Source organism: Hippoglossus stenolepis, chromosome 5, assembly GCF_022539355.2.
Source record: "Hippoglossus stenolepis isolate QCI-W04-F060 chromosome 5, HSTE1.2, whole genome shotgun sequence".
NCBI classification, from domain to species: domain Eukaryota; kingdom Metazoa; phylum Chordata; class Actinopteri; order Pleuronectiformes; family Pleuronectidae; genus Hippoglossus; species Hippoglossus stenolepis.
The window spans coordinates 6,080,219-6,101,132 of NC_061487.1; the positions used below are offsets into that span (position 1 = coordinate 6,080,219).

General features: G+C 38.7%; 2 protein-coding genes across 4 annotated transcripts; both read left to right on the forward strand.

Moving 5' to 3' along the window:
* The first annotated feature begins 1,294 nt into the window (after positions 1 to 1,294).
* On the forward strand, positions 1,295 to 7,485 carry LOC118109770 (troponin I, fast skeletal muscle). The gene is made up of 7 exons (XM_035157143.2): positions 1,295 to 1,486; positions 3,525 to 3,557; positions 3,807 to 3,843; positions 4,772 to 4,900; positions 5,698 to 5,787; positions 6,459 to 6,635; positions 7,271 to 7,485. Exons 2-7 carry the CDS (start codon positions 3,550 to 3,552, stop codon positions 7,364 to 7,366), a joined length of 537 nt encoding a protein of 178 aa, XP_035013034.1. The 5' UTR covers positions 1,295 to 1,486; positions 3,525 to 3,549; the 3' UTR covers positions 7,367 to 7,485.
* Positions 7,486 to 10,417: 2,932 nt separating this feature from the next.
* LOC118109771 (troponin I, fast skeletal muscle) lies at positions 10,418 to 20,403 on the forward strand. Of its 3 annotated transcripts, none has more exons than XM_035157146.2 (7): positions 10,418 to 10,558; positions 16,214 to 16,252; positions 16,706 to 16,742; positions 16,849 to 16,977; positions 17,320 to 17,409; positions 18,242 to 18,418; positions 19,374 to 20,403. In XM_035157146.2, exons 2-7 carry the CDS (start codon positions 16,242 to 16,244, stop codon positions 19,452 to 19,454), a joined length of 525 nt encoding a protein of 174 aa, XP_035013037.1. In that variant the 5' UTR covers positions 10,418 to 10,558; positions 16,214 to 16,241; the 3' UTR covers positions 19,455 to 20,403. The 3 variants fall into 3 exon arrangements, with proteins under 3 accessions (XP_035013037.1, XP_035013038.1, XP_035013035.1); XM_035157147.2 differs by having other exon boundaries at positions 10,447 to 10,558; positions 16,217 to 16,252; XM_035157144.1 differs by lacking the exons at positions 10,418 to 10,558; positions 16,214 to 16,252 and having other exon boundaries at positions 16,692 to 16,742.
* The last annotated feature ends 511 nt before the right edge of the window (positions 20,404 to 20,914 follow it).

Sequence of the window (20,914 nt, forward strand, 5' to 3'; positions counted from 1 at the left end):
TTAAAGATCTTTAACTCACCCTCTGTGATGCTTTGAGCGGGCCAACAGATTCTGAATTTGACCAACCAGGACAAACTGTAATAAACAGAGTAAAAACACTGTCTCAAAAGGACACTGTTTTCAAACTAGAACATGTGGCAATATGGATGTAGCCTCTGTAGTTGGAGGACTTGGAGGTGGAGGTGTTGGAGGTTGTGTGGTAGTCCTTTAGAAAGCTGCAAACTTCTCAAACTGTTACATTAAATGTTACAACACTATCACTGTAGACAGATAGTGCACATCAAATATTCAAGTTTCACTTCTTTTATAATGATGGCACCAAGGACACTTTCTTTAACAACTTTTGGTCTGTCTCTGTCCCTGCAGCATGTGTTATATATTTAATGTTATAAATTGTACTTTTCCAAAAATATAAAATAATACAATAGAGTCCTTTGTTTTTAGTGAATGCAACATCTGCATTACTGTGAATCTGAAAATTAGTCTGCCATGTTTATTGCTATAAATAGGACACCATTCATAGCTGCAACGTCATGACATTTCAATGAAGAATATGGCACCAATGTGATCTGTGCTGTTTTCATTTCCTGCTTTCCCACATGTCTGAGATGGAGAGTTTTCTGTCGCTGTTACTCAAAATGTTACTGCTTAACTGAACTTGTAAACAAAGGTGGCGTCAAGTCGAGGTTCGTTCTCTAGAAAAGCAGCGTCTTTGTCAAGCTTGTCTAACGGGTACAGCAACCCATGTGTGCTGCCTGCCAACCTCAAGGGTCAACACTGAGCAGAACAAGCCCCTGAAATCTTTTCACAGGCCAAATGAAAGAAATACTCCTGCTGCCCTTTCTTACTTGGTTCTTCCTGCAGAAAAATCCTGAGTGTTCTGAGTTCAGGGAGTCTCTCTCCCTGCCGTGTCTCCCTCCTCTCACTTTCACTCCTTCACTCGGCAGCTCCTGTTAACAGCTTCTTAACAGCCTCCATTAAGCGTGTCTTAAATGACCGTCTTGAAACTCCACTCCCTCCCACCTGCTGTCTCCTCAACTTTCATCACCGCTGTTCCCTGGTTTCCTTCACTAAAGCCTGCCTCAGAGTCATCCTTCCCTTAAACAACAAGTCTAAAGCAGTGTTCATATTTAATCATATTTGGTGTATTGAGAAATATCACCTTCTAGTTCTCCTCATTTTCACCTCCTCCTTCTGTGAGCACTTTCCTTTTGGGGCTCGGGGGGAAATAATGCAATCAGTAAAACAATCAGAAGGCTGGGGGTTATTTATAATGGTCTGATAGGGAGGAGATTTAAGAGCGGAGGAGAGGCCAGATATAAGATTGCTGGTGAGCCCATTGGTCTCTAAGAAAATCTACTTCCATAAAGAGAAAGCTGGGGTTTCCTTTGCTTTTGGGGAATACAATATAAACAGACTTTTAGTTCCCAAACGGATCTGCTGCCCACCTCTGTTGCTCTGCTCCATTTCCAACTCTGGCCAAAAGGTGAGAAATCTTTGTCTTTTCTCTGCTGCAGCGGATTTCTTAGCACATATTGGATTCTTATGGAAACTTGTTGATCCAGTTGTTTGGCAGATTATAAATGTATTTGTTGTTTTGGATGTTTTGGATAAACAGAATTAAAAAATAATCCAGCTCTTTAGAATCTGTGACTGTTGGATGAAGGTGATGATGTTGTTTTATTTTAACATTAATAGCCTACGGTCAGTGATGAGGTGTGTTGGTGAAAATTGACTCGAGCTGGAAAGTGATAGTCCCAGTGTTTATCGCTGTCATCACAAACTGTTTGAATAGATTTTATGTGTCAGATTTGATAGAGTGATCTCTGGCTTCATGTTTAATCACATACAATAACAGGAAGTTTCGCAATAATCTGCATTGATGTTCCTATCACATTTCATTATCAAGGATGCTATTAGTTATTTAATTATGGTGTGTCTGTATATTTTCTATATTTTACATTGTAATATATATATATATTGCATTATATATTCTATATTTTAATTAATAGTACATATATAAAAGTTTTTTAAACGTAAATTTCAATAAGATCTACATGTGAGCTCCTCTGGTCTCAAGGCAAAACATCCGAATCACAATCATCAGTTTATATTCACATAATTTATGAAAGAATGAAACATCTTTAATAGTTTAAAAGTTTTCTTCCAGAATTTCTTCCTGTTTTAAATAAAAATCATTTAGACTATCACTGTATAACTATACAAGTGTACTGACGTTTTATATTGAAAATTACAATGTATAAATCCAATATAAAATATGAAATAATTGAATCGTAACAATAAAGCATAATTGGAACCATTGAAATACACTAAGTCAGTCATAAAATGGCTAAACTTTCTTGTAGGGACCAGATCTGTTGTCGTGGCTAATGTGTCAATGAGTCCATTAAGCTGCTGTGGTTCTTACTGGGGATCTTTACTGTCAATCTGCTGGGTCAGTTCTTGTCTCAAGTCTGTAACTTTTAATGGCTACTTTAATCCTGAAGCATTTCTCATCTTTTCTTCATTATTCTGTTGAAAAAACTAAGACTCAAACAGTGTCGGATGAGAAATATTGCACCAGACATTACTAGTATCGACACTCTGTGTCAAAGGCCTGAATCTGGAGGATCAGAGCCAGCTATGTTTTCTTTCTTTTTGATGGATTATGTTGGTGATATGAAGCCGAATCTATTTCTAAACCTTCTTTCATCTGTTATTTGAAATTTAGATCCACAGGCTCACTTGGTACTGCCACTTTTTCTGTGTCAAAGGATTCTGATCAGTATTGGGAGCAAAAAATGTTTTCATTGATCTGCACAGTGGGGTTTAGTGCTGCTTCTGTAATTATTTGATGGAACAGTATCAGCCTGAGCTGCTCCTGATCCCTTCTGTCTGTTATTAAAAACACAGTTTTAAGAGAAATACCAGATCAGACACATTTTCTGGGTTCAGGCACAAAAAAAACCCAAACCCTAACCTTAAAGTTTTGACATATTGAAAACTAAAACAAGAAATCATGGCTGTGACATCTTTTAGACATTTAGTTAAAGATGTAAGAGGCTTCAGTTCTGTTTTCCGTCTGATCGGGTCTCTATTTTAGGAGAAGATGTCTTATGTCTGAGATGTTTGTAGCAACAGAGGAGGTATCAGGTGTTTGCTGATAATCTTCCAGAAGACAGACAGGGATGCCCGTAGGGAGACAAATGGACCCCAGATCTTTGCCCTAATTTAGACAAGAGGGTTTTTTCCTCAGTCAAGGCTGACCACTGAGCCGGGAGCCAGTGTTGGGTTTCCTCTGAGTGGAGCCATTATCCCCGAGAGACTAAACAGAGGGATTCCAGTCCTGTTCCTCCTGAGCCTGACCCCACATTCATCTCGTGTCCTGTTTCCCTGTTTGTGTTAGCCACACTGTTAATAACTTTTCCTGATAAATAACCACCTATGACAGTTTTCACCTGTCTCTCCAGTCGTCTGTCTTTACATTTCAGTATTTAGAAAAGGAACGTTGTTTTTTTGTGCAGGGTTTGAAGCCAAACAAACGTCAACATGTCAGAGTAAGTAACCCTGGTCTTATTCATATATTCAAGTTCTTTCCATTTTGCTCCTCTAATGATAAGCTCGCTTCAAACATGATTCTCCATATTCCACAAGTGTTTGTGCAAATATTTGTGTTTCATCTCATTTTAATTTTAGCCTTAAAACCATCCAAAAAGAAAAAAAATTGCATATTTACTTTGCATATTTATGATTACAAAATCATTTATATGAATCACAATAACATTGTGACTGTTTTTTCTCCTCAGAAAAAAAATGTCCTCGAGTCGCAAGCATCACATAAAGGTAAAAGTCCTTGTATAAAACATTGTTGTTTTATAGTGTTTTGTAAAGCAAGCAGAGGTGATTTGCTACGGAGCCCCGCAGGGTCACAACCAGAAATCTTTGAGGATCACTTTTGCATTCCCTCTAAAGGTTTTGCGTTACCTTGCAATAGTTTGGTACGCAATATGTTTTGCTTCATCTTGCAAGAGGTTCCTGTTCCAATCATGTAACGTCATCTGTATCTACCCAGTTGTCCTGAGTACAGTAACTGGTTCTGATTGAATCAGACAGCACCCTGCAGATTACTGTACTGTGTTCTCCTGGAGAGAACTCTGAGAATCTGAGAATCTGAACATTGGTTGGGCGGATTTTTGTCTGTTATGGGGGAAAACAAGCAATAACCATGTGTGTCAGAGACAGAAACACAAACTCAGTGCAGCTTTCATTTACTGCATCAGGCTCAGGTCAGGTTCGGACACTGTCATGACGTTCACTGACTGTAGAACACAATCACTTATTCAACTTTTAATCATATTAAACACAGACTAGCTGCGACATAATCTAGTGACCAGCATAAGCAAGCTACATTCTAATCACATCACAGACACAAAAACAAAAAGCAGAATGGCTGTCGGGTTCAGGTCGGACTTGATTAGTTTGGTCTTTTGCCCGTACAGGTTAAGTCCGAGGCTAACTCCATTACTTATGGCTTAGAAGGAAAAAAGTATTGTGAAGTATTGCAAAAATATTGCAAGATAACTCAAAACAAATGAATCCCCAGAAATATCCCCACCATGACCTTTCGGGGCTCCGTAAATGACAAATTGGTTGCTAGAAAAATGTTTTCACAGCAACAGATAACACAAATTGATTAAATCAGCATTTTGTAGCATCAACAATATTGGATGTGCCTTCATGTTTTCACGTTATCGGGCTGTTTCCTCTGCAGAGTTTGATGCTGTCCATCGCCAAAGTTTTGCTAGAGGAGGAGGAGAAGGAGCAAGAGGAGGAGAGGGGGAGGTACATGGAGGAGAACTGTCCTGCTGTCTCCATGCCCAGGAGCATGCAGGAGCTGCAGGCATGTCAAACACCAACGCATAGAAACACACAGCAACACATGATCACCCAGTCACTTGATAGTTGACTTATGATACTGGGTTCACAATATTGACTGAAATCATATCATGTCTATAGAAGTTGATGCCCCTCCATTCATTATCTAAACAACTTCCTTTGCGGGTCACGTGGGGGAGCTGGAGCCAATCACCTCTTACATTGGGCGAGAGCAGCTCCCCAGCGTATCAGAGGGCCAACATATGTAGAGACAAACAACCATTCACATTCACAGTCAAATTAGAGTCTCCAATTAAAATCTAATCCCACTCTAATACAGAGAAAACATGCAAACTCCACACAGAGAGACCCTGGCGCAAACCACCACACCACCGTGCCATAAAGGGCTCTGCTGCTCCGTAAGATGATGTGATGTTAACAAATAACTTGGGTGGGGGGGGGCTGTAACTGATCAGATTTAGTTGATGTTATGCTTAACTTTGAAGGAGGACAGACCCCAACGGGGCCCAACGATGTTAGGGACACACACGCAGGTCTAATCAGTATGTGATGGTCCTGCCTTCTCAGAGGGTGTCATGTGATTAAAAGACCATAACACCCACTGACACTAAGATGTCCATGACATCTACTAGTAATCACTCTGAACATCTGCTGGTGGTTAGCAACTTATCATCAAACCCTGATGGCAATAAGGAATATTTACCATCTTATCTTGTATGTGCTGAAAAAAAGAATATTAAAATAATCTGTGTACACTGCATTACTTTGGCATCATGACATTTTACCGATGTTTGTGTTCAGGAGCTGTGCAGGGAGATCCACCACAAGATCGACGTGATCGATGAGGATAGATACAACCTGGAGGTGAAAGTCAACAAGTCCGACAAGGAGGTAGATTATTCGTATTGATAAATAATTTAACATAAATCCTGCAGAACCTTCAGTGGTTCAGTCAGAACAAACTCATAGTTCAAACCTACATAATTGTATTTTAAAATGTAGCAGAGGTTCCATGGTTTACCAAAGATAGCGACCATGTCACGGTAAGGTTGTTGTTTCGATCCCTACTGTCCCTGTGTCGAAATGACCTTGAGCAATACACTGAACCCAAATTAGCTGTGCCCTTTATAAAAAATGCTGTATGGAGTTCTGGGAAAATATGAATAAAGTGATTAAGGGAACAGTAATGCTCCCCACAGGGTGATATGACACTGGTGAGAGACACAACCCACAGACACTGAGACAGGGTCATGCTCAAAATAACAGGACAGAGGGTAACACAGAGGGATCAGGAAGTGAAGTGACAAAATAAAACAGGAAACAAGACAACAGGCAGAATAAAAAGGTAACTAAAGTGGAGACTGGTGAGGTTTGCTATAAATTTTATTGACCCTATAACCTTTCTTAAAGGGATAGTTCACTGAAAAACGAAAATTCACTCATTATCTACCCACCACTAGTGGTAAACAGTGTTGCAGCCAAATCCAATATAATTGAAGTAAATTGGGACCACCAGGCTTCATTTTCGCACTGGGTATCTCTCACCGCTTTTCACCTTCTAGATCGATGACCTGAAGATCAAAGTTCAGGACCTGATGGGCAAATTCAAGAAGCCTGTCCTGAGGAAAGTGCGTATGTCCGCTGATGCCATGCTGAAAGCTCTGCTGGGCTCCAAACACACAGTCAACATGGACCTGAGGGCCAACCTGAAGCAGGTCAAGAAGGAGGTGAAAGAGGAGGTGAGGAGCTGGCTGGTTCATTCACATGTGCAGTGTAAATGTGTTTGCAGCTGCTGCTTGCAGAATGTTATTATTGGCAGACACACACAGAGGCCTGTGAATAAAGTGATGTACCAAACAACACGCCCTATCTAACTAGCACAGAGCGGGGCAGAGCACAAGGCAACTTTCTTTGCTAGTTTCAGACCAACTCTGTTTTCCGTTTTCTTGTCCCGCACAAATGTTGTTTAAAGAGCAAATATGCTTGTGACCATCTTGGTTGTATAATGAGGTGTGGTCATGTGACACAAATTCTCAGCTACTGACTTCATTGCACAGTGAAATGCAGCTGATAAGGCGATTGCACAAGCCTACACACACAGATGGCCAATATCACTCTGCAGTCTTCTTTCTTACTACCTGACTTTGGTCCCAAAGTACACACCTTTGTCCAAGTACAACCCTTTGGGACCAAAGGGTTGTACTTTTCACCTGATCTATATCTACCTCCAGATGTCCAGCCTTGGCCAGATGTTGAACTTTTGATTCTTTGATGCAGATTTTTACATATAATTTCTGATTTGTTGAGTTAAGTAAAGTCATGTTTCCTGAAACCACCTGATCCTGATCCATTTCCTGTCGTCTTGGTGTTTCAGGATAAGGAACTGCGTGATGTCGGCGACTGGCGTAAAAACATTGAAGACAAAGCTGGTATGGATGGCAGAAAGAAGATGTTTGAGTCCGAGGCTTAAGTCAGCGTCTTAACAAAGCTGCAGAATTTGTAGTCTCTGTTTTCCACTGACTGCACTGGTTCAAACTACCATTCAGACAATTAATATGTAAGCTGTGAAAAGTTCTGTCAAATAAAGAAGTAAAACCTGCTGAAGGAGCTGTTTCCTTATGTTTACTTGGTTTTACACGTTTGTCGTAAACATACTGTATCTAAACATACAACTGAAATACTCTAAAGACTATGAATATTAATCATTCAAATTTTTACAAATTCGAGAGTCGGTCTTACCTAAGGTCATTTTGAGTCTAAATGAAAATATGAAAATAACAGGGGATATACAAAGGGGCGTCGGCTAACCAGAAGGTTGGCGGTTTGATCCCTGTCTCTCCCATTCCGCATGCCAAAGTGTCATTGAGCAAGATACTGAACCCCAATTTGCCCCTGACATCTGGGCCAGCAGTGTGTGAATGATGTGTTGTGGAGAAAGTGCTGCACATAGATGCTTTGTATGTATGTGTGTGAATGGGTGGATGTGACTTGTATGGTAAAGTCCTTTGAGTTGTCATTAGGACAGTGCTATTTAAATACAGACCTTTTATAAATCAAAGCAAGCTAAATTATCTTCTTTAAGTAGAAAATAGACTCACTTGATTGTTATGAGATAAATATTGTATTTTCTTGACACCATTTTATGTTGGTAAAAGAAGTTCAATGCATTGGAATAGTGATTAATATTCATAGTGATGATCCAATTTACTGATTCATGTAACAACTGCGGAGCAACTCATACCCTGTGCCTGCTATACCCCTATCAGGCAATGCTAATTTTTTTATAGTGTAATAACATAATTTCATCTGGACAAATCGTAAATAAATCTCTGATCAGTATAAATGTATGATTGTCTCCTCTTAACTGCAGAAATATCTTGGAAAATGTGTTTTCTGCAGCGGTTGGTAGAGTAAACAGTAACAATACTCAAGTAAAAGTATTGTTACTTTATAAATATAATGACTCAAGTAGAAGTAAAAGATCTAAAATAAGTACTTGAGTCAGAGTAGTAAGTAACTTTATTAGAATGTATTGCGTTCAAATAGGATATTAAAAGGTAATAAAATTGTAAAGTGCAAATGCCAAAATACATGTTGTTAAGCACTGTTTGCTTTGAAAAATCAAGAAAAAACCTTCACTGAATCCTCATAAGAAAGACTTGGATGCAGCCTGCGTTGTGTGTGCACATGCATTTAGTTTCCAAAACAAACAGAAATTTTATTTTAAAATGTTCACCTTATCAACGCAAGATAGGAAGATTCAAATTCAAATTAATATTCCATTTGGCACTGGTGTCAAGCCCAATTAATGCCTCTGTGTCGAAGCTACGCCGTAGCGTTGCTGCTTGTTTTGTCTCTATGTGGTCATTTCTTGACCTTATAATTGAACTCTGTGACCTTCAAGGAGGACATATTCTCACTCACTTTCATACAGTGGCTCTAGTGCAGGGTCTTAGAGGTTAAGGGCTCCATACGTCAGAGCCTGCATGAAGTGACTAGTAGGTGCGTTTGGTAATCCATCCATGCTTCTTACTTGGTTCTTCCTGTTTTATGATGTGCAAAGCCGCTAATGATGTAAGACTGACCCAAGTTTAAAGACGTGTCATCTTCATTACATCCTAGAAGGAGGTGTAATTGTATAGTGAGAAACATCGAGACACACGACCACATACAAATTATGTATCCCTTCATATGAACTCTTTGAACTGCAGTTATTATTGGACACTTCTCAGGTTTTGATGTGTGCACAACATTTCTCAACATTCTCCAGGAAAAGATCATCGGTAAGTCTTTTTTACCAATATTACTGTATTTATTTGTTATTATTAGTTGATTTTAAAATTCGTCTTAAAAGGCGGTATATAAGCATTTAGTTTTAGTTATAAGCATTTATAACACTATAATGTAGTTGTAAGGATTTTTAGGTTGATTTGCCGATATCTAACTCCGTCTGTGGACATACATAAGTGGAAGCTGGTGAGCACATAGTTAAATTAAAGAAATTACATGTTCATAGAAGAGTTGTGATTGTTGATGTATTCTGTGTATCAATATACATAACAAATATGATATCTGTTTAAAACTACATTACACTGTGTTATACACTATTTATTAAATGTTTAATGCTCATAAATAATAAACAGGGGCCTAAAGTGTAATTGTGTTTTTGGCCTTTATCAGACTTCCTAGATGTTTAATTTTGATATTACCTTGTATAATTGAGTTAACATAAACGTGACATCATGGTTTTGTCTTTTCAGGTATCAAGCTGACTCTAGGACGGCTCCACTTCTGCTGCAACTGTTGTGTGAGTTAAATTTACTTAAGTCTTTTAATTATAGGTACAATCTGTTGTCAAGACATAAAGATAATGACTGCTCCATTAGCAAAATCTAAAAGCCTAACAAAGAGAAACACCAAACAACAGTAAAAATCATTGTTTTACTTCCGATACTGTTGAAAGGCTTGTTTGACATCAGCTCATAAACACTGCAGCCATGAGGTTCACTGATAGGTCTTTAAAAAGCCATTGTGCTTGACTAAATTTGCAACTATCTCTTTGTCAAGCTGCACAAACTCCCCACAGATGTCCGGCCTCATATTTCTGCCATCATGTGAATGCCCATTATAATCTCATAACACCAAACCAAGTGCCAAAGCTTCAGCTCCATGCAGCATGGAAAACATGGAATACATTCTCCACTCTATGTTGGTGGAAATGTGAACTAGAATATGAAATATAAAATGTTTCCAGATTAATATACAACTGCACTTTTGCTGTATCTTGTCAGTGAGGGTTTTCCTATGATATCAAACCTTTAAATAACTTCTGTTGTATATATATTAACTTTTAATTACAAAATGCCTCTGTGGTTTAATCACTTTGCTTCATTTTGTGCATCAGGACCTCGATGGTACAAGATAATACAGATAAGAATCTTAAAGGGCGGGTTATTTATAATGAGGCGCTCAGAGGAAAGGGGCAGATGACACTGTACTGTATTTCATGACCTTGCCAGCTCATTGGTTTGTCTAGTAATCCACTTCCATAAAGAGAAAGTGGAGGATTTAGAGGGCCTTCAGAGATTGCAATATATACCTTCTTAACACTTCTCTGCCTGGGTCTGTGTCTCTGGGACTCTGACAAGTCTGCTCGATTAAAGTAAGAACATCTTTCTCTTTGGCCACTTTGCTATTGTTTTAGTGTGTTGAAGGGTGATGAAGTCTAGAAGCATGCGGCATTGTGGCTTTTTGGTTGCTTTTGTTGATTGTTCTTTGGCGTTTTTTTAAATACTTTGCCTCATCGATATATTTGTTGGGAATTTATGTTTGGTTTGTGTCAGCGGAAGGTTGTAGAAAAAGGTTACTCACACGGTCATGAGACTAAACGCAGAGTGTGACTGGCTGGTGTTGGCTTTCAACCAGAGGTTACATCAATGTGAAATGAATGTGGTCGGTGTGTAGCCGTGTTAAATTGGCAAACTTTGCGATTGGAGTGTTTTAACAGGACTTAATTGTCGAGTATGGAGAATTTTAGCCATATGAACAATTAGTAGTCGATGTGCTCTGTGAATTGAGGACACATGGAAAATGTCAGCTTTCTTTCAGTTTCATTGACTATTACAACTCTTACTGTTGTGTTTTATCTGGAGTTCAGTGGTTAAAGGAGTAATTTCTGTGTTAGCTTAGAAATATGAGGACGTGAGTTCCATCTGCGGTTGTGGCAAACCTGTGATGTACGGCCTGTTGATGAGCTGTGCTGTAAAGGAACACCACAACAAGGCATGAAGTTGAAAATCGAGCCGTTAGTGTTTATCCTCCTGTCACCACCGAGGGTTGCGTGTGGAAAACCTGGACTAATCTGTAGCGGCTGCCAACCTCGGTCTCTGTCTTCACTTTACACTTCACTTAAATCCCTGCCCACCAGATTTAGCCTGTTTCCTTCACAAATGTTGCAGTGTGTTGGCAACAGTGACACTTTATTCTGCCTTTGTCAAAACAAGATTCCTACAATGGATGACCTTTTACAAGAGATTTTGTTTTAGTCTTTGAGTGTTTTTTTTTGTGGTTTCTGTAAATGTATGGACCTGATCAACAAAATTTCTTTGAGATTCTTTTTTTTTAAAGATTAAATAGAAATTAAATTTATAGAGTGAAACTTAAAATAAATCGTTTATGCTGCATTCTCTAGATAAATTGTTACAAAGTTTTCACTCTTAGGAGGAAAACTTGGTCAAAACTGTAATGTCTTTTCTAGACTTGTTATATTTTTGGTTTTTTGAACTCCACAAATAAAGATTTCTTTGATAAAGTAGTTTAAAAGACCTGATCAAGATTTATTTTAGATGTCTTCTCTTTCATATGACATATCGAATGCTATTGTACCTTCCTGTCTGTATTTCGCTGGGTGTACAGCAGATGAAGTGTTTGTGCATCTGAGGTAAACCCAGCGGCAGGTTATTTTTGTGAAATGCTCTAATGTCGTGGCTGTGCGAGGGATGGTGTTGGGTTACAACAAACCCTGCCACCTTCCTCCCTCCAAAGACAATTCCACCCGTAACACCCACTATCAATTTCTTAAGACAAAAATCATGGCACAAATTTAACTCTGACGATGTTATCTTGTCTCCAGAGCAATGTGTTACTATGTCCTCAGAGTGTCGAGTGTCTGAAAATACATTGTCGGCTCGGAGATACCCCGACTGTTTCAGAGACGACAGCCATTTGATCCTGGGCCAGCTATGTGTTTTGGGATGCCTGCAGTGGTTGCCAGACGTCTTTTCTTTTAAGAACAGCCCGCTGTCATGTTTTTTTGTCTCCATGGCGAAGAAGTTAGGAACAGCTGTGGCTCCAGGAATAGAGTTTTAATCCATTGCACTGTCACAGCTCCTAAACATTACAAGCAGCTCAGGCGGCAACTATCTGGCCTCTGAGTACCCCTGGTAGTGGCCTCAGATCCCTCAAGGCTGGTACTTAAAGGGTCACTTTACCCACAGTACTTGTATCTGTTTATAGATTTCTTGCTTTAATTTAAAGTATTGAAGTTTAGAGACTTGTTTGCTAGGAAAAATAGTGTAGCTGTGGCTGATGGGAGCGCCATTAGTTTTGGAGGAATATGGTCAAAAACCTGACAAAAAATAATTTTGACTTGATGGAAAAGCTAGATGAAAAGCTACTGATATTTGTTGAGACATTCAACTTGAAACTACAAATGCAAACCTGTGGTGCTAGAAGAAATGTCAGGAGATGTCAGTTGGAGGTTTCTCCTGGTAAAAGATAGTGAAGTGTGTGAACCCTTGTTCTCAGTTAGTCATGAAGCATGAACTCACATAGACAGCAAGACTCCCGATCACACAACGGAAAATTCTGCAGTACGAACTGTGCAGCAATAGTCGTGGTCGTTGTCGTTAGTTGATGATAGTTGTGTAGTGTGAACTCGACTTTCATGGCCTTGTGACTTGGTTTTACTAACTGTAAAACAGTATCAAAGTATATCCTTTGATATGCTATTTGCCTTAACCTTGGATTAGCAAAACTAAAAATGCAGGTTTGTCAACTTCTGTTGTATATATTTAGAAGTTCTAGTTCCGTACCCAACATCATGGTGCTGCCTGCTGGTATGAGACTCGGCAAAGCATGCAACAAGTTCCCCTGTGACGGCTGCTTTTTCATATTTGACACTTCGAGCTTAGCACTATTTCTTGCTCACATGGTGCTTTTTGCTAAATAAAGTTGTGCTTTATCAAATCACAGGGAACCTGTTTCAGATTTGTATTCTGTACTGGTTGTGGGTCAGTGTGCAAAATATAGTGAAGCTGCCATTTATAATGTGCTGTGTGCACTGTACTTGATGGGAACTTTTTTTTTTGATCTGGTCATACACAAGACTGTGTAGAATGTTTGGATGTTAATACAGCAATGTTTTCTATATTTGCAAAATGTTTAGCAAATATCAAATATGAAGTAATATGCTCTACATCACTACCAAACAAGTTTCAAATATTTATATTTCTAGCTACCTCAAGTTTGAAAAGTGTGTCATACTGAATAAATCTAACAATTTGGAGAATAATCAGCGAGTGACTATGAATGATGGGGTTATTAGCTATGTAGAGGAAGATACCACTGTAGTTCTTATCATACATAAGTACACGAGATTGTTACATGCTCTAAATGCTTTGTGGAGATACTGACAATTAGCATTTTTTATATATATATAAATGTAGCACATTTTGGACATTACTAAAAGGTTAGATTAAGAATGTCAATATTGATAAAGTTGCCATGTTATTGTAATTTAAGCTGGCTACAGTGTTCTGTTCACATTTAGCATGCTAAAGCTGTCCAAGTTATGTAACATACAAGCATTTAATATTTAGCATTGCTAGTGTTAGCACAGCATATTAACATTAGACTAAAACTAAAGCTATGGGTGAAAGGGATTCATTCAGTTTAAGAGAGACCTTATTTTTTATTCAAAGTAATGTAGATTTTGACCTAATAATGTTAGCATGCTATGCTAACATGCTAAAATCTCCTTAAATCTTGTAACATTTCGTGGTACCTTGTTAAAATACCCATTTAAGCATGTCATAGTGAACACATGTTTAGCCATGTTAACTTAACAAGCTAAAAAATAGCATGTTAGCATTCACATCCAAGTTCCGCGTAGGGCAAAAGTCGAAGGTTGGAAAAGTGTAGGCTACATTTTGCCGCTTGGTGGCGCTCAAAGACCAGTCAGGAGATCATTTAAGTTAGAATGAGTCATGCTCTTTGCGCTGTTTATGACTGGACCACAGTGCTGGACCCCTGTCCCCTGAGCCCCACTCTTAGTGTGTTTAAATATAGTTTTGGGGACATCAACATGGCCTTGGTTACAAAGATCAGTTAATTGAAACCTCCTGGAATCAAAATGATGTCTTAAGATAGAATTAGCTGGATCCAATCATGAAATGTGAGAGAGGTGAGCTTCTACGGTACGAGAGAAACAGGAGAGACATGACCTCAATATGATGCAGTTGGATAGCGTAAACACAGATCAGCTACAACATTAAAAACACTGACAGATGTAAATAACTTGGATTTTTTGTTATATATCTGTTACTCTGTGGAATATATTAGGCAGAAAGTTCAAGTTCTCAGTTGGCAGCAGGAAATCTGTGCAAGTTTAAGGATGTGAGCAACCGACGAAGGCCAATTGTGACATTAGAAAACTGGGTCAAAGCATCTCAAAAATAGCAGGTCTTGTGGGTTGCTCCCATGATACATTGGTATCTACCAAAAGTGGTACAGAGAAGGACACCTTGGTTACCAACAAAAGGATCATTTACACCCAAGAGTCATTGATGTACATATAGGGAGCATAGAGCCTGCAATGTCTAATCCCTCAAAAGTTAATTCTGATCATGGTTGAAAGTTCTCAGAACACAGTGCATCGCAGCTTGCTGAATATGGGTCTGTGTAGACGCAGACCAGTCATAGTGCCCCTGTCGACCCTGGTCCACTGTTGAAATGTTTTACATTGGGCATGTTAGCATCAGAAGTGGACCATGGGCCAATGGCCTGGTCTGATGACTCGTGTTTTCTTATACGTCATGTGGGCAGCCTGGGGTAGAGATGGCCGCAGGTAGGGCAAGGAACCTGACATTCATGTAGCTGAACCAATCATTGTACACTCTGTCATTATTACAGTACCCCTTAATGTCAAAAGTATCTTCCAGTAGGATATCATACCCTGCCAACAGTTTTTTCCAAAGAGGCCTCACCTGGCAGCTTACCGAAATAAAAAGGATGTACTGTACCTTTGGGTGGTCGCTGATTACTGTGCCCAGCTGGAGTTGGCTGCTCCCGATCAGCTCCAGCAATATTTCGGTGACAGCATAGAATGTGCACTTGAGTTTCACCATTCTGAAAGCCCTGGCATGTCAGTTGTCCGGGTGCACTGCGCTCGCAGTACGGTTCCGTCCTCACCACATGTTGTAAAGAGCCAAATCGATTTTCTCGAGCCTGTTGAAATGAGCCGTTGTTGAGAAAACCAAAATATGGACAGGTAGACAATTAAGGACCTTTATAGTTCGATGAATTCTTAAATCTCACTAATCTCAGCCTTGTTAGAGATCCTATGATCCTCTTCAGGGGCCATTTTGTTGATATACAGGGACATTGGTGCTAATATTATTTTCCACTAATTTTCTTATTTATGTATCCATAGTAAGGCTGGAGCAAAAGTGGAAACTCTCCATCCAAAGACCCAACAACATCACCAAATACTGTATATTGGATTAGATTTTTCACCTAAAGCATGGTGATAATTAACATAATCACTGTTCTTCACTAAACCCAACATTATTCAAAATAGTTTTACCCAATAATGTAACATAACAATATCTGAATAATGAGTTTATAATAATGAGAAGAAATGTTCGCACACTTTCCTGCATATATTGTCCAGTCACCATGAATTACATAAATATGACCAGGTGATCCCTAAATAGAACATGATGTTTACCGACTGCTGCAAATCAATCCTTACGTCATATGATCAAAAGAAAGCTCAGCTATTTGATAAAATGCAGATAAAGGTGACCTCAAGCAGCAGATGACAGTTTACACTTAATTTCAATACAAAATAACAGTGTCCTGTTTGTTGTTGCTGAAACACTAAGTGTATTTGCTTTGTGTGTCTCTTGCGAGTTGATAATATTGGTACAGATGTATTGCTTGTGTGATGGTGGACAAACTCCAGCAATGTCTCTGTTTTATCACATATCTAAAGGTAAAAAAAAAATGTTTCAATCTACCCTTTTTGTTTTTCTAGCAGATAACAGCAGGATCCTGCAGCAAACATGGCCACTGAGTAAGTACTTATAATCAAACTTAATAATGAATATTGTGCTGCTTGTTTGATGATTGCTGATGTTGTTGATGGCAAAATGGCCAATGAGCCAAGGAACGAGTCATGCAGATTGCTGAACATCTTGCACATACATACCATAATAGTCTAACTCTGTGTTTGCTTTGAAATAGATCCATTTCATGCTTTTTCTTAACAGCGTCCATTTGATATTTATGCAGACATGGCTTCCACACACATGACACATGTGACACAAGCCACATTTGGAAGTGATCAAAAATTACCAGCGACAACAGCATCAAATTAACAAAAGTTATAAAACAGTATCAACTCAATATTTACATCATCACTGCATGATTCTGTTAAATAAATGATAATGATGGAATTGTGAAAAATGTATAATAAACCTCCTTTAATTCCCCTAAATCTGATGAATGTCTTCATGTCTGTCTGCAGGAAAAGACTGTCTGCGAGGCGTAAGCATACTCTGAAGGTAAGAAATGAATAAATAGCGGAGAAGAGATACTGCTGTGTTTCTCTTGCTTACTTTGAGATTTTTGCTTAATGTACTCAAGGTTGTATGACACTGTGATCTGCAGAGCTGTATGCTGGTGGTGGCCAATACTTTGTTGGATGCCGAGGCCGGAGTGAAGGTTGGTGAGAGGGAGAAGTTCCTGGCAGACAAATGTCCCTCTCTGGATATTCCATACTCCAAGGACGAGCTTCTGGTGAGAGAAAACAGAACAGACTGTCCCGGGTCAGTCCAGGATAAGCTGCTGGCAGGGTTATTACTGGGTTCTGGAGTCAGGCTTTAGTCATCTCTGAAATCCTGTTCATAAATATCTAACAACACAATTTGAACAATTTCATACATGTCTATAATGGTAAGCACATGTATTAGCAAAGATTTGACTCTGAACTTAAAGTATTAATACAAGATGAAAATATTTGAGATCAGCACAAATTAGTTTGTTTAATGCCTAGGGTTAGGGTTAGGGTTGAACTTTACTTCAGGCACACTGCAAACTCAACAAAAAGTGACATTTACAGTACTCTTTTTTCTTCTACAGGAACTTTGCGAGAAATTTCATGAGCAGATTGACATCAGCGAAGAGGAGAGGTACTGCATAGAGTTCAAGCTCAACATGGTGCTCAATGAGGTGAGACACGTTTTCAGGCCTGCTCACAGTTTTGATTTCAGCAGGTCTCTGAGCTGTTCATATTCATGACATGCAATTAACTTTTCAAAAGTTATGTTAACTTTTAGATTTGGGTGCAGTAATATTATTTTTGACTACTAACATTATATTACAGTTATAATGCAGTCTATTGTCCGTGCAGGTTCAGTAATGCTGTATTGGCCCAAATATAAGAAGTGTAGTTTTTTCAAAACTACATTTGAAAAAGGTTGTGTCATTATGTATTCACAAATTCAGAAGTGTTTTTTTAATGGAGGGAGTACCAGTGAAATACACATGGTGGGTTGTGCAGTCTTTAGAGACCATTTATAGGGACCCCCTCAGAGTGAGTCGGTGAGGGTTGGGCTGGTTTTTCTGCCACACAGGAAATCATGACAGAAAACTAGTTAGGCCATCTCAAAGCATCTTTACTGTATCTTAACAAATAAAAAACAATTTCATTTCATCAGTCCCTCCGAATCCCTTTAACAGGAGAGACGGTAAAGGCTGAAACGTTCCGTTATTGGGCTGCATAATCTATGGGAATGCGACTATGCGTCCTCCAGAAGTACTCCTTCTAAAGGCCAGGGCCTGATCCGCTTGACCCATCACACTGACAACGTCACAATTGCACAGGGAAACAGATTATATCTCATTTCATACTTTGATATGAGAAATGTACCAGCCTCACCTTCCAGCAGGCCAATACTACCCTGTTTGAGGACACAAAACAACTATACCCGCAAAATGTTAAAAACACAATGTGACCTACAATAAGAATTAATGTGTCCTTTTGTCTTGAATCTTCCTACAGGTCAGAGATCTCAACATCAAGATTGTGGATCTGAGAGGAAAGTTCAAGAGACCTCGGCTGAAGAAAGTGCGTATGTCTGCTGATGCCATGCTGAAAGCTCTGCTGGGCTCCAAGCACACAGTCAACATGGATCTGAGGGCCAACCTGAAGCAGGTCAAGAAGGAGGTGAAAGAGGAGGTGAGTTGCTTCTTCTACAGTGGTCCTCATTCTCAAACTCTATACAGCTGCGGAGTATTTGGTGAACCAGCAGGCAGGGCTCACAACTTACATCTTATTTTTTTGTTATGACACTTGAGTTTGATGCTAAAATATGGTAATATTAAATGGGAACGTTAAAAAGAGATCCAACAGTCAAACAGAAGGTTGAATGATTTCTATACTTAGGCTACATTATAAAGGATAACATAACTGAATTCGTTTTTTAGGTCATAAGAAATGAATCTTGCCCACATTCAGACATTCATAGAAGAAGCCGCAAATGACTCATAGATCACACATCTGAAACCTGTGACAAACGTCCCTTAAAGGTTTAGTGTGTAGAATTTAGTGACATCTAGTGGTGAAGTTGCATGTTGCAGTTGAATATCCCTCACCTCACCCTGTCCTTCAAAACATGAAGGAGAACCTGTGTTAGCCTTCAGTTAGCCTTCAAAACTCAAAAGCTGTTTAGTTTGTCCAGGCTGAGCTACAGTAAAAACATGGCAGCCTTCATAGAGAAAACAACAATTCATACAATTTAGATGAAACACACTAGTGAGAACATCACTAGGATTATTTTATATAAAATGTCTGCCAATAGATCCCTTTCACCTAAATCTTACACACTGAACCTTTAAACCATTTTTCTGTATTGGGATTTTGTAAGTCTATCAATCCGAAAGGTAACAGTTACTGCATTTCTTAGATAAAAGTAATGAAGTAAAAAGTAGCTCCATCTGAAATTTGGAGGAATGGAAGATAAAGTAGCATAACATAGAAACACTCAAATAAAGCACCACTGATTTATATGATAACAACGTAGCTTATTATGGTTAACATTCTTATTTGCTATGTTTTTCTTCTTTTTTGTATATAATACAGGTTATTATGTAATGTAAAATAAATCTGAAATAAATATCATCTGTGTTCACAGGACAAGCAGCTGCGCGATGTGGGAGACTGGCGTAAGAACATCGAAGACAAGTCTGATAGGAAGAAGATGTTTGATAGTTAAATGCCATCTGTCACTGATTAAGGATTAAGAGTGGTTTTCAGGACAGAATTCTTGTCTCATGTCTTTGTAACTGAAGAGTTTTATTCCAAAATGCAGCATATCCACTTTAACGTTTACCTTTACGGAACAGGTAAGACATGACAGCTGTGGAGGTGATAGTGATAAACTGTTCTGATATGGTACAGTAAGTGATAAAGGGCCTTAATCGGATAAATCTTAACTGTTTAAAAAAATGAATTAAATGAAAAGTTTCACTGAAGTACTATTGAAAATCTGTAATGTGATCTGAGCTAGATAAGGCACAGCTGGGTTAGAGGTTTTTTGTTTGTTTTTAGTTTTGTAGTTTTGGATATCTCACTTTGGAACAAAACTCTTAAGTTGGATTAAAACTGCTTTTGATGTATTGTATCTTCTAACGTCTCTTGGTACATGACTAGTGAATCAAACCTGCTTGTGCTCTGATTTATACCTCTGCATAAAAATGTCAAATGTGTACAATGTACCATCCTCATATAATAGCACTGTGGCACTGCATAATTCACAAGTAGACCCCACTATTTGGTCGTGATAAGGCCGTTTGTTTGAGGCTTTATGCGCAGGTTGGGTTTAGGTTTATTTAGTTTCAAATATTTGATATCAGGTTTTTCTTTCACTGAATGTCTGCCTCTATGCTTGTGATGTGTTGTAAGTAAAAGCACTTAAGGCCCAGTGTGAAGAGGGAAAGTGACAAAGCCGTACGTTAGCATGACAAGCTAGCAATCATGATTCAAATGAAGCAACACGCTGTAAACCTGCTAGCTACTGCAAGTCTAACTGCAGAGGTATAATTCAGTCCACAGTCTGTCCCCGACAACATCATGTCATCTTTTCTTTACTAATCACAAATGCGATGATCTTATTCTCATCTTGTTGCAGTCACATTAAATACAAAAGCTTCATGTTAATCTTGTTCAGAGTCTCGGATTTGTTTTGTTCTGTTTTAGTTCACAGTAGTTGATCTACAACTTGAATTAAATGAAATCCCATTAGCCTGTTTTCAATTATAACCTCAGGTTTTTGGAGAGTTTGGTCCGCTGCTCGCATTTTTTGAGGTAAATAGAAATAATGTACCCGACATAAAATGTCAGCTTCTCTCTCATCCTGCTAAACTTAGACCATAACTTCTTTAGAGTTGATGCTACATGTCTTTATGTAGCATTATTTTCACTAATGCATTTTATGGTGATTTCTTTTCCTTATCTAAATATATGAATGAATGAATAGAACTTAATTGTCCACCAAGGGTGGAAAATTACCTTCGGCTCAGTACAACATCGAATCAGACAAAGAGATGAAAGGACAATACATTCAAATTAAAAAAGCAGTTCAGTTTCTGTGGGTTCATGGTCAACAGTCACTATACTGTGTTACAAATTGGGTAAAAAACTGTTTAAAAGCAGTTAAAACAGCTAAAAGTGCAG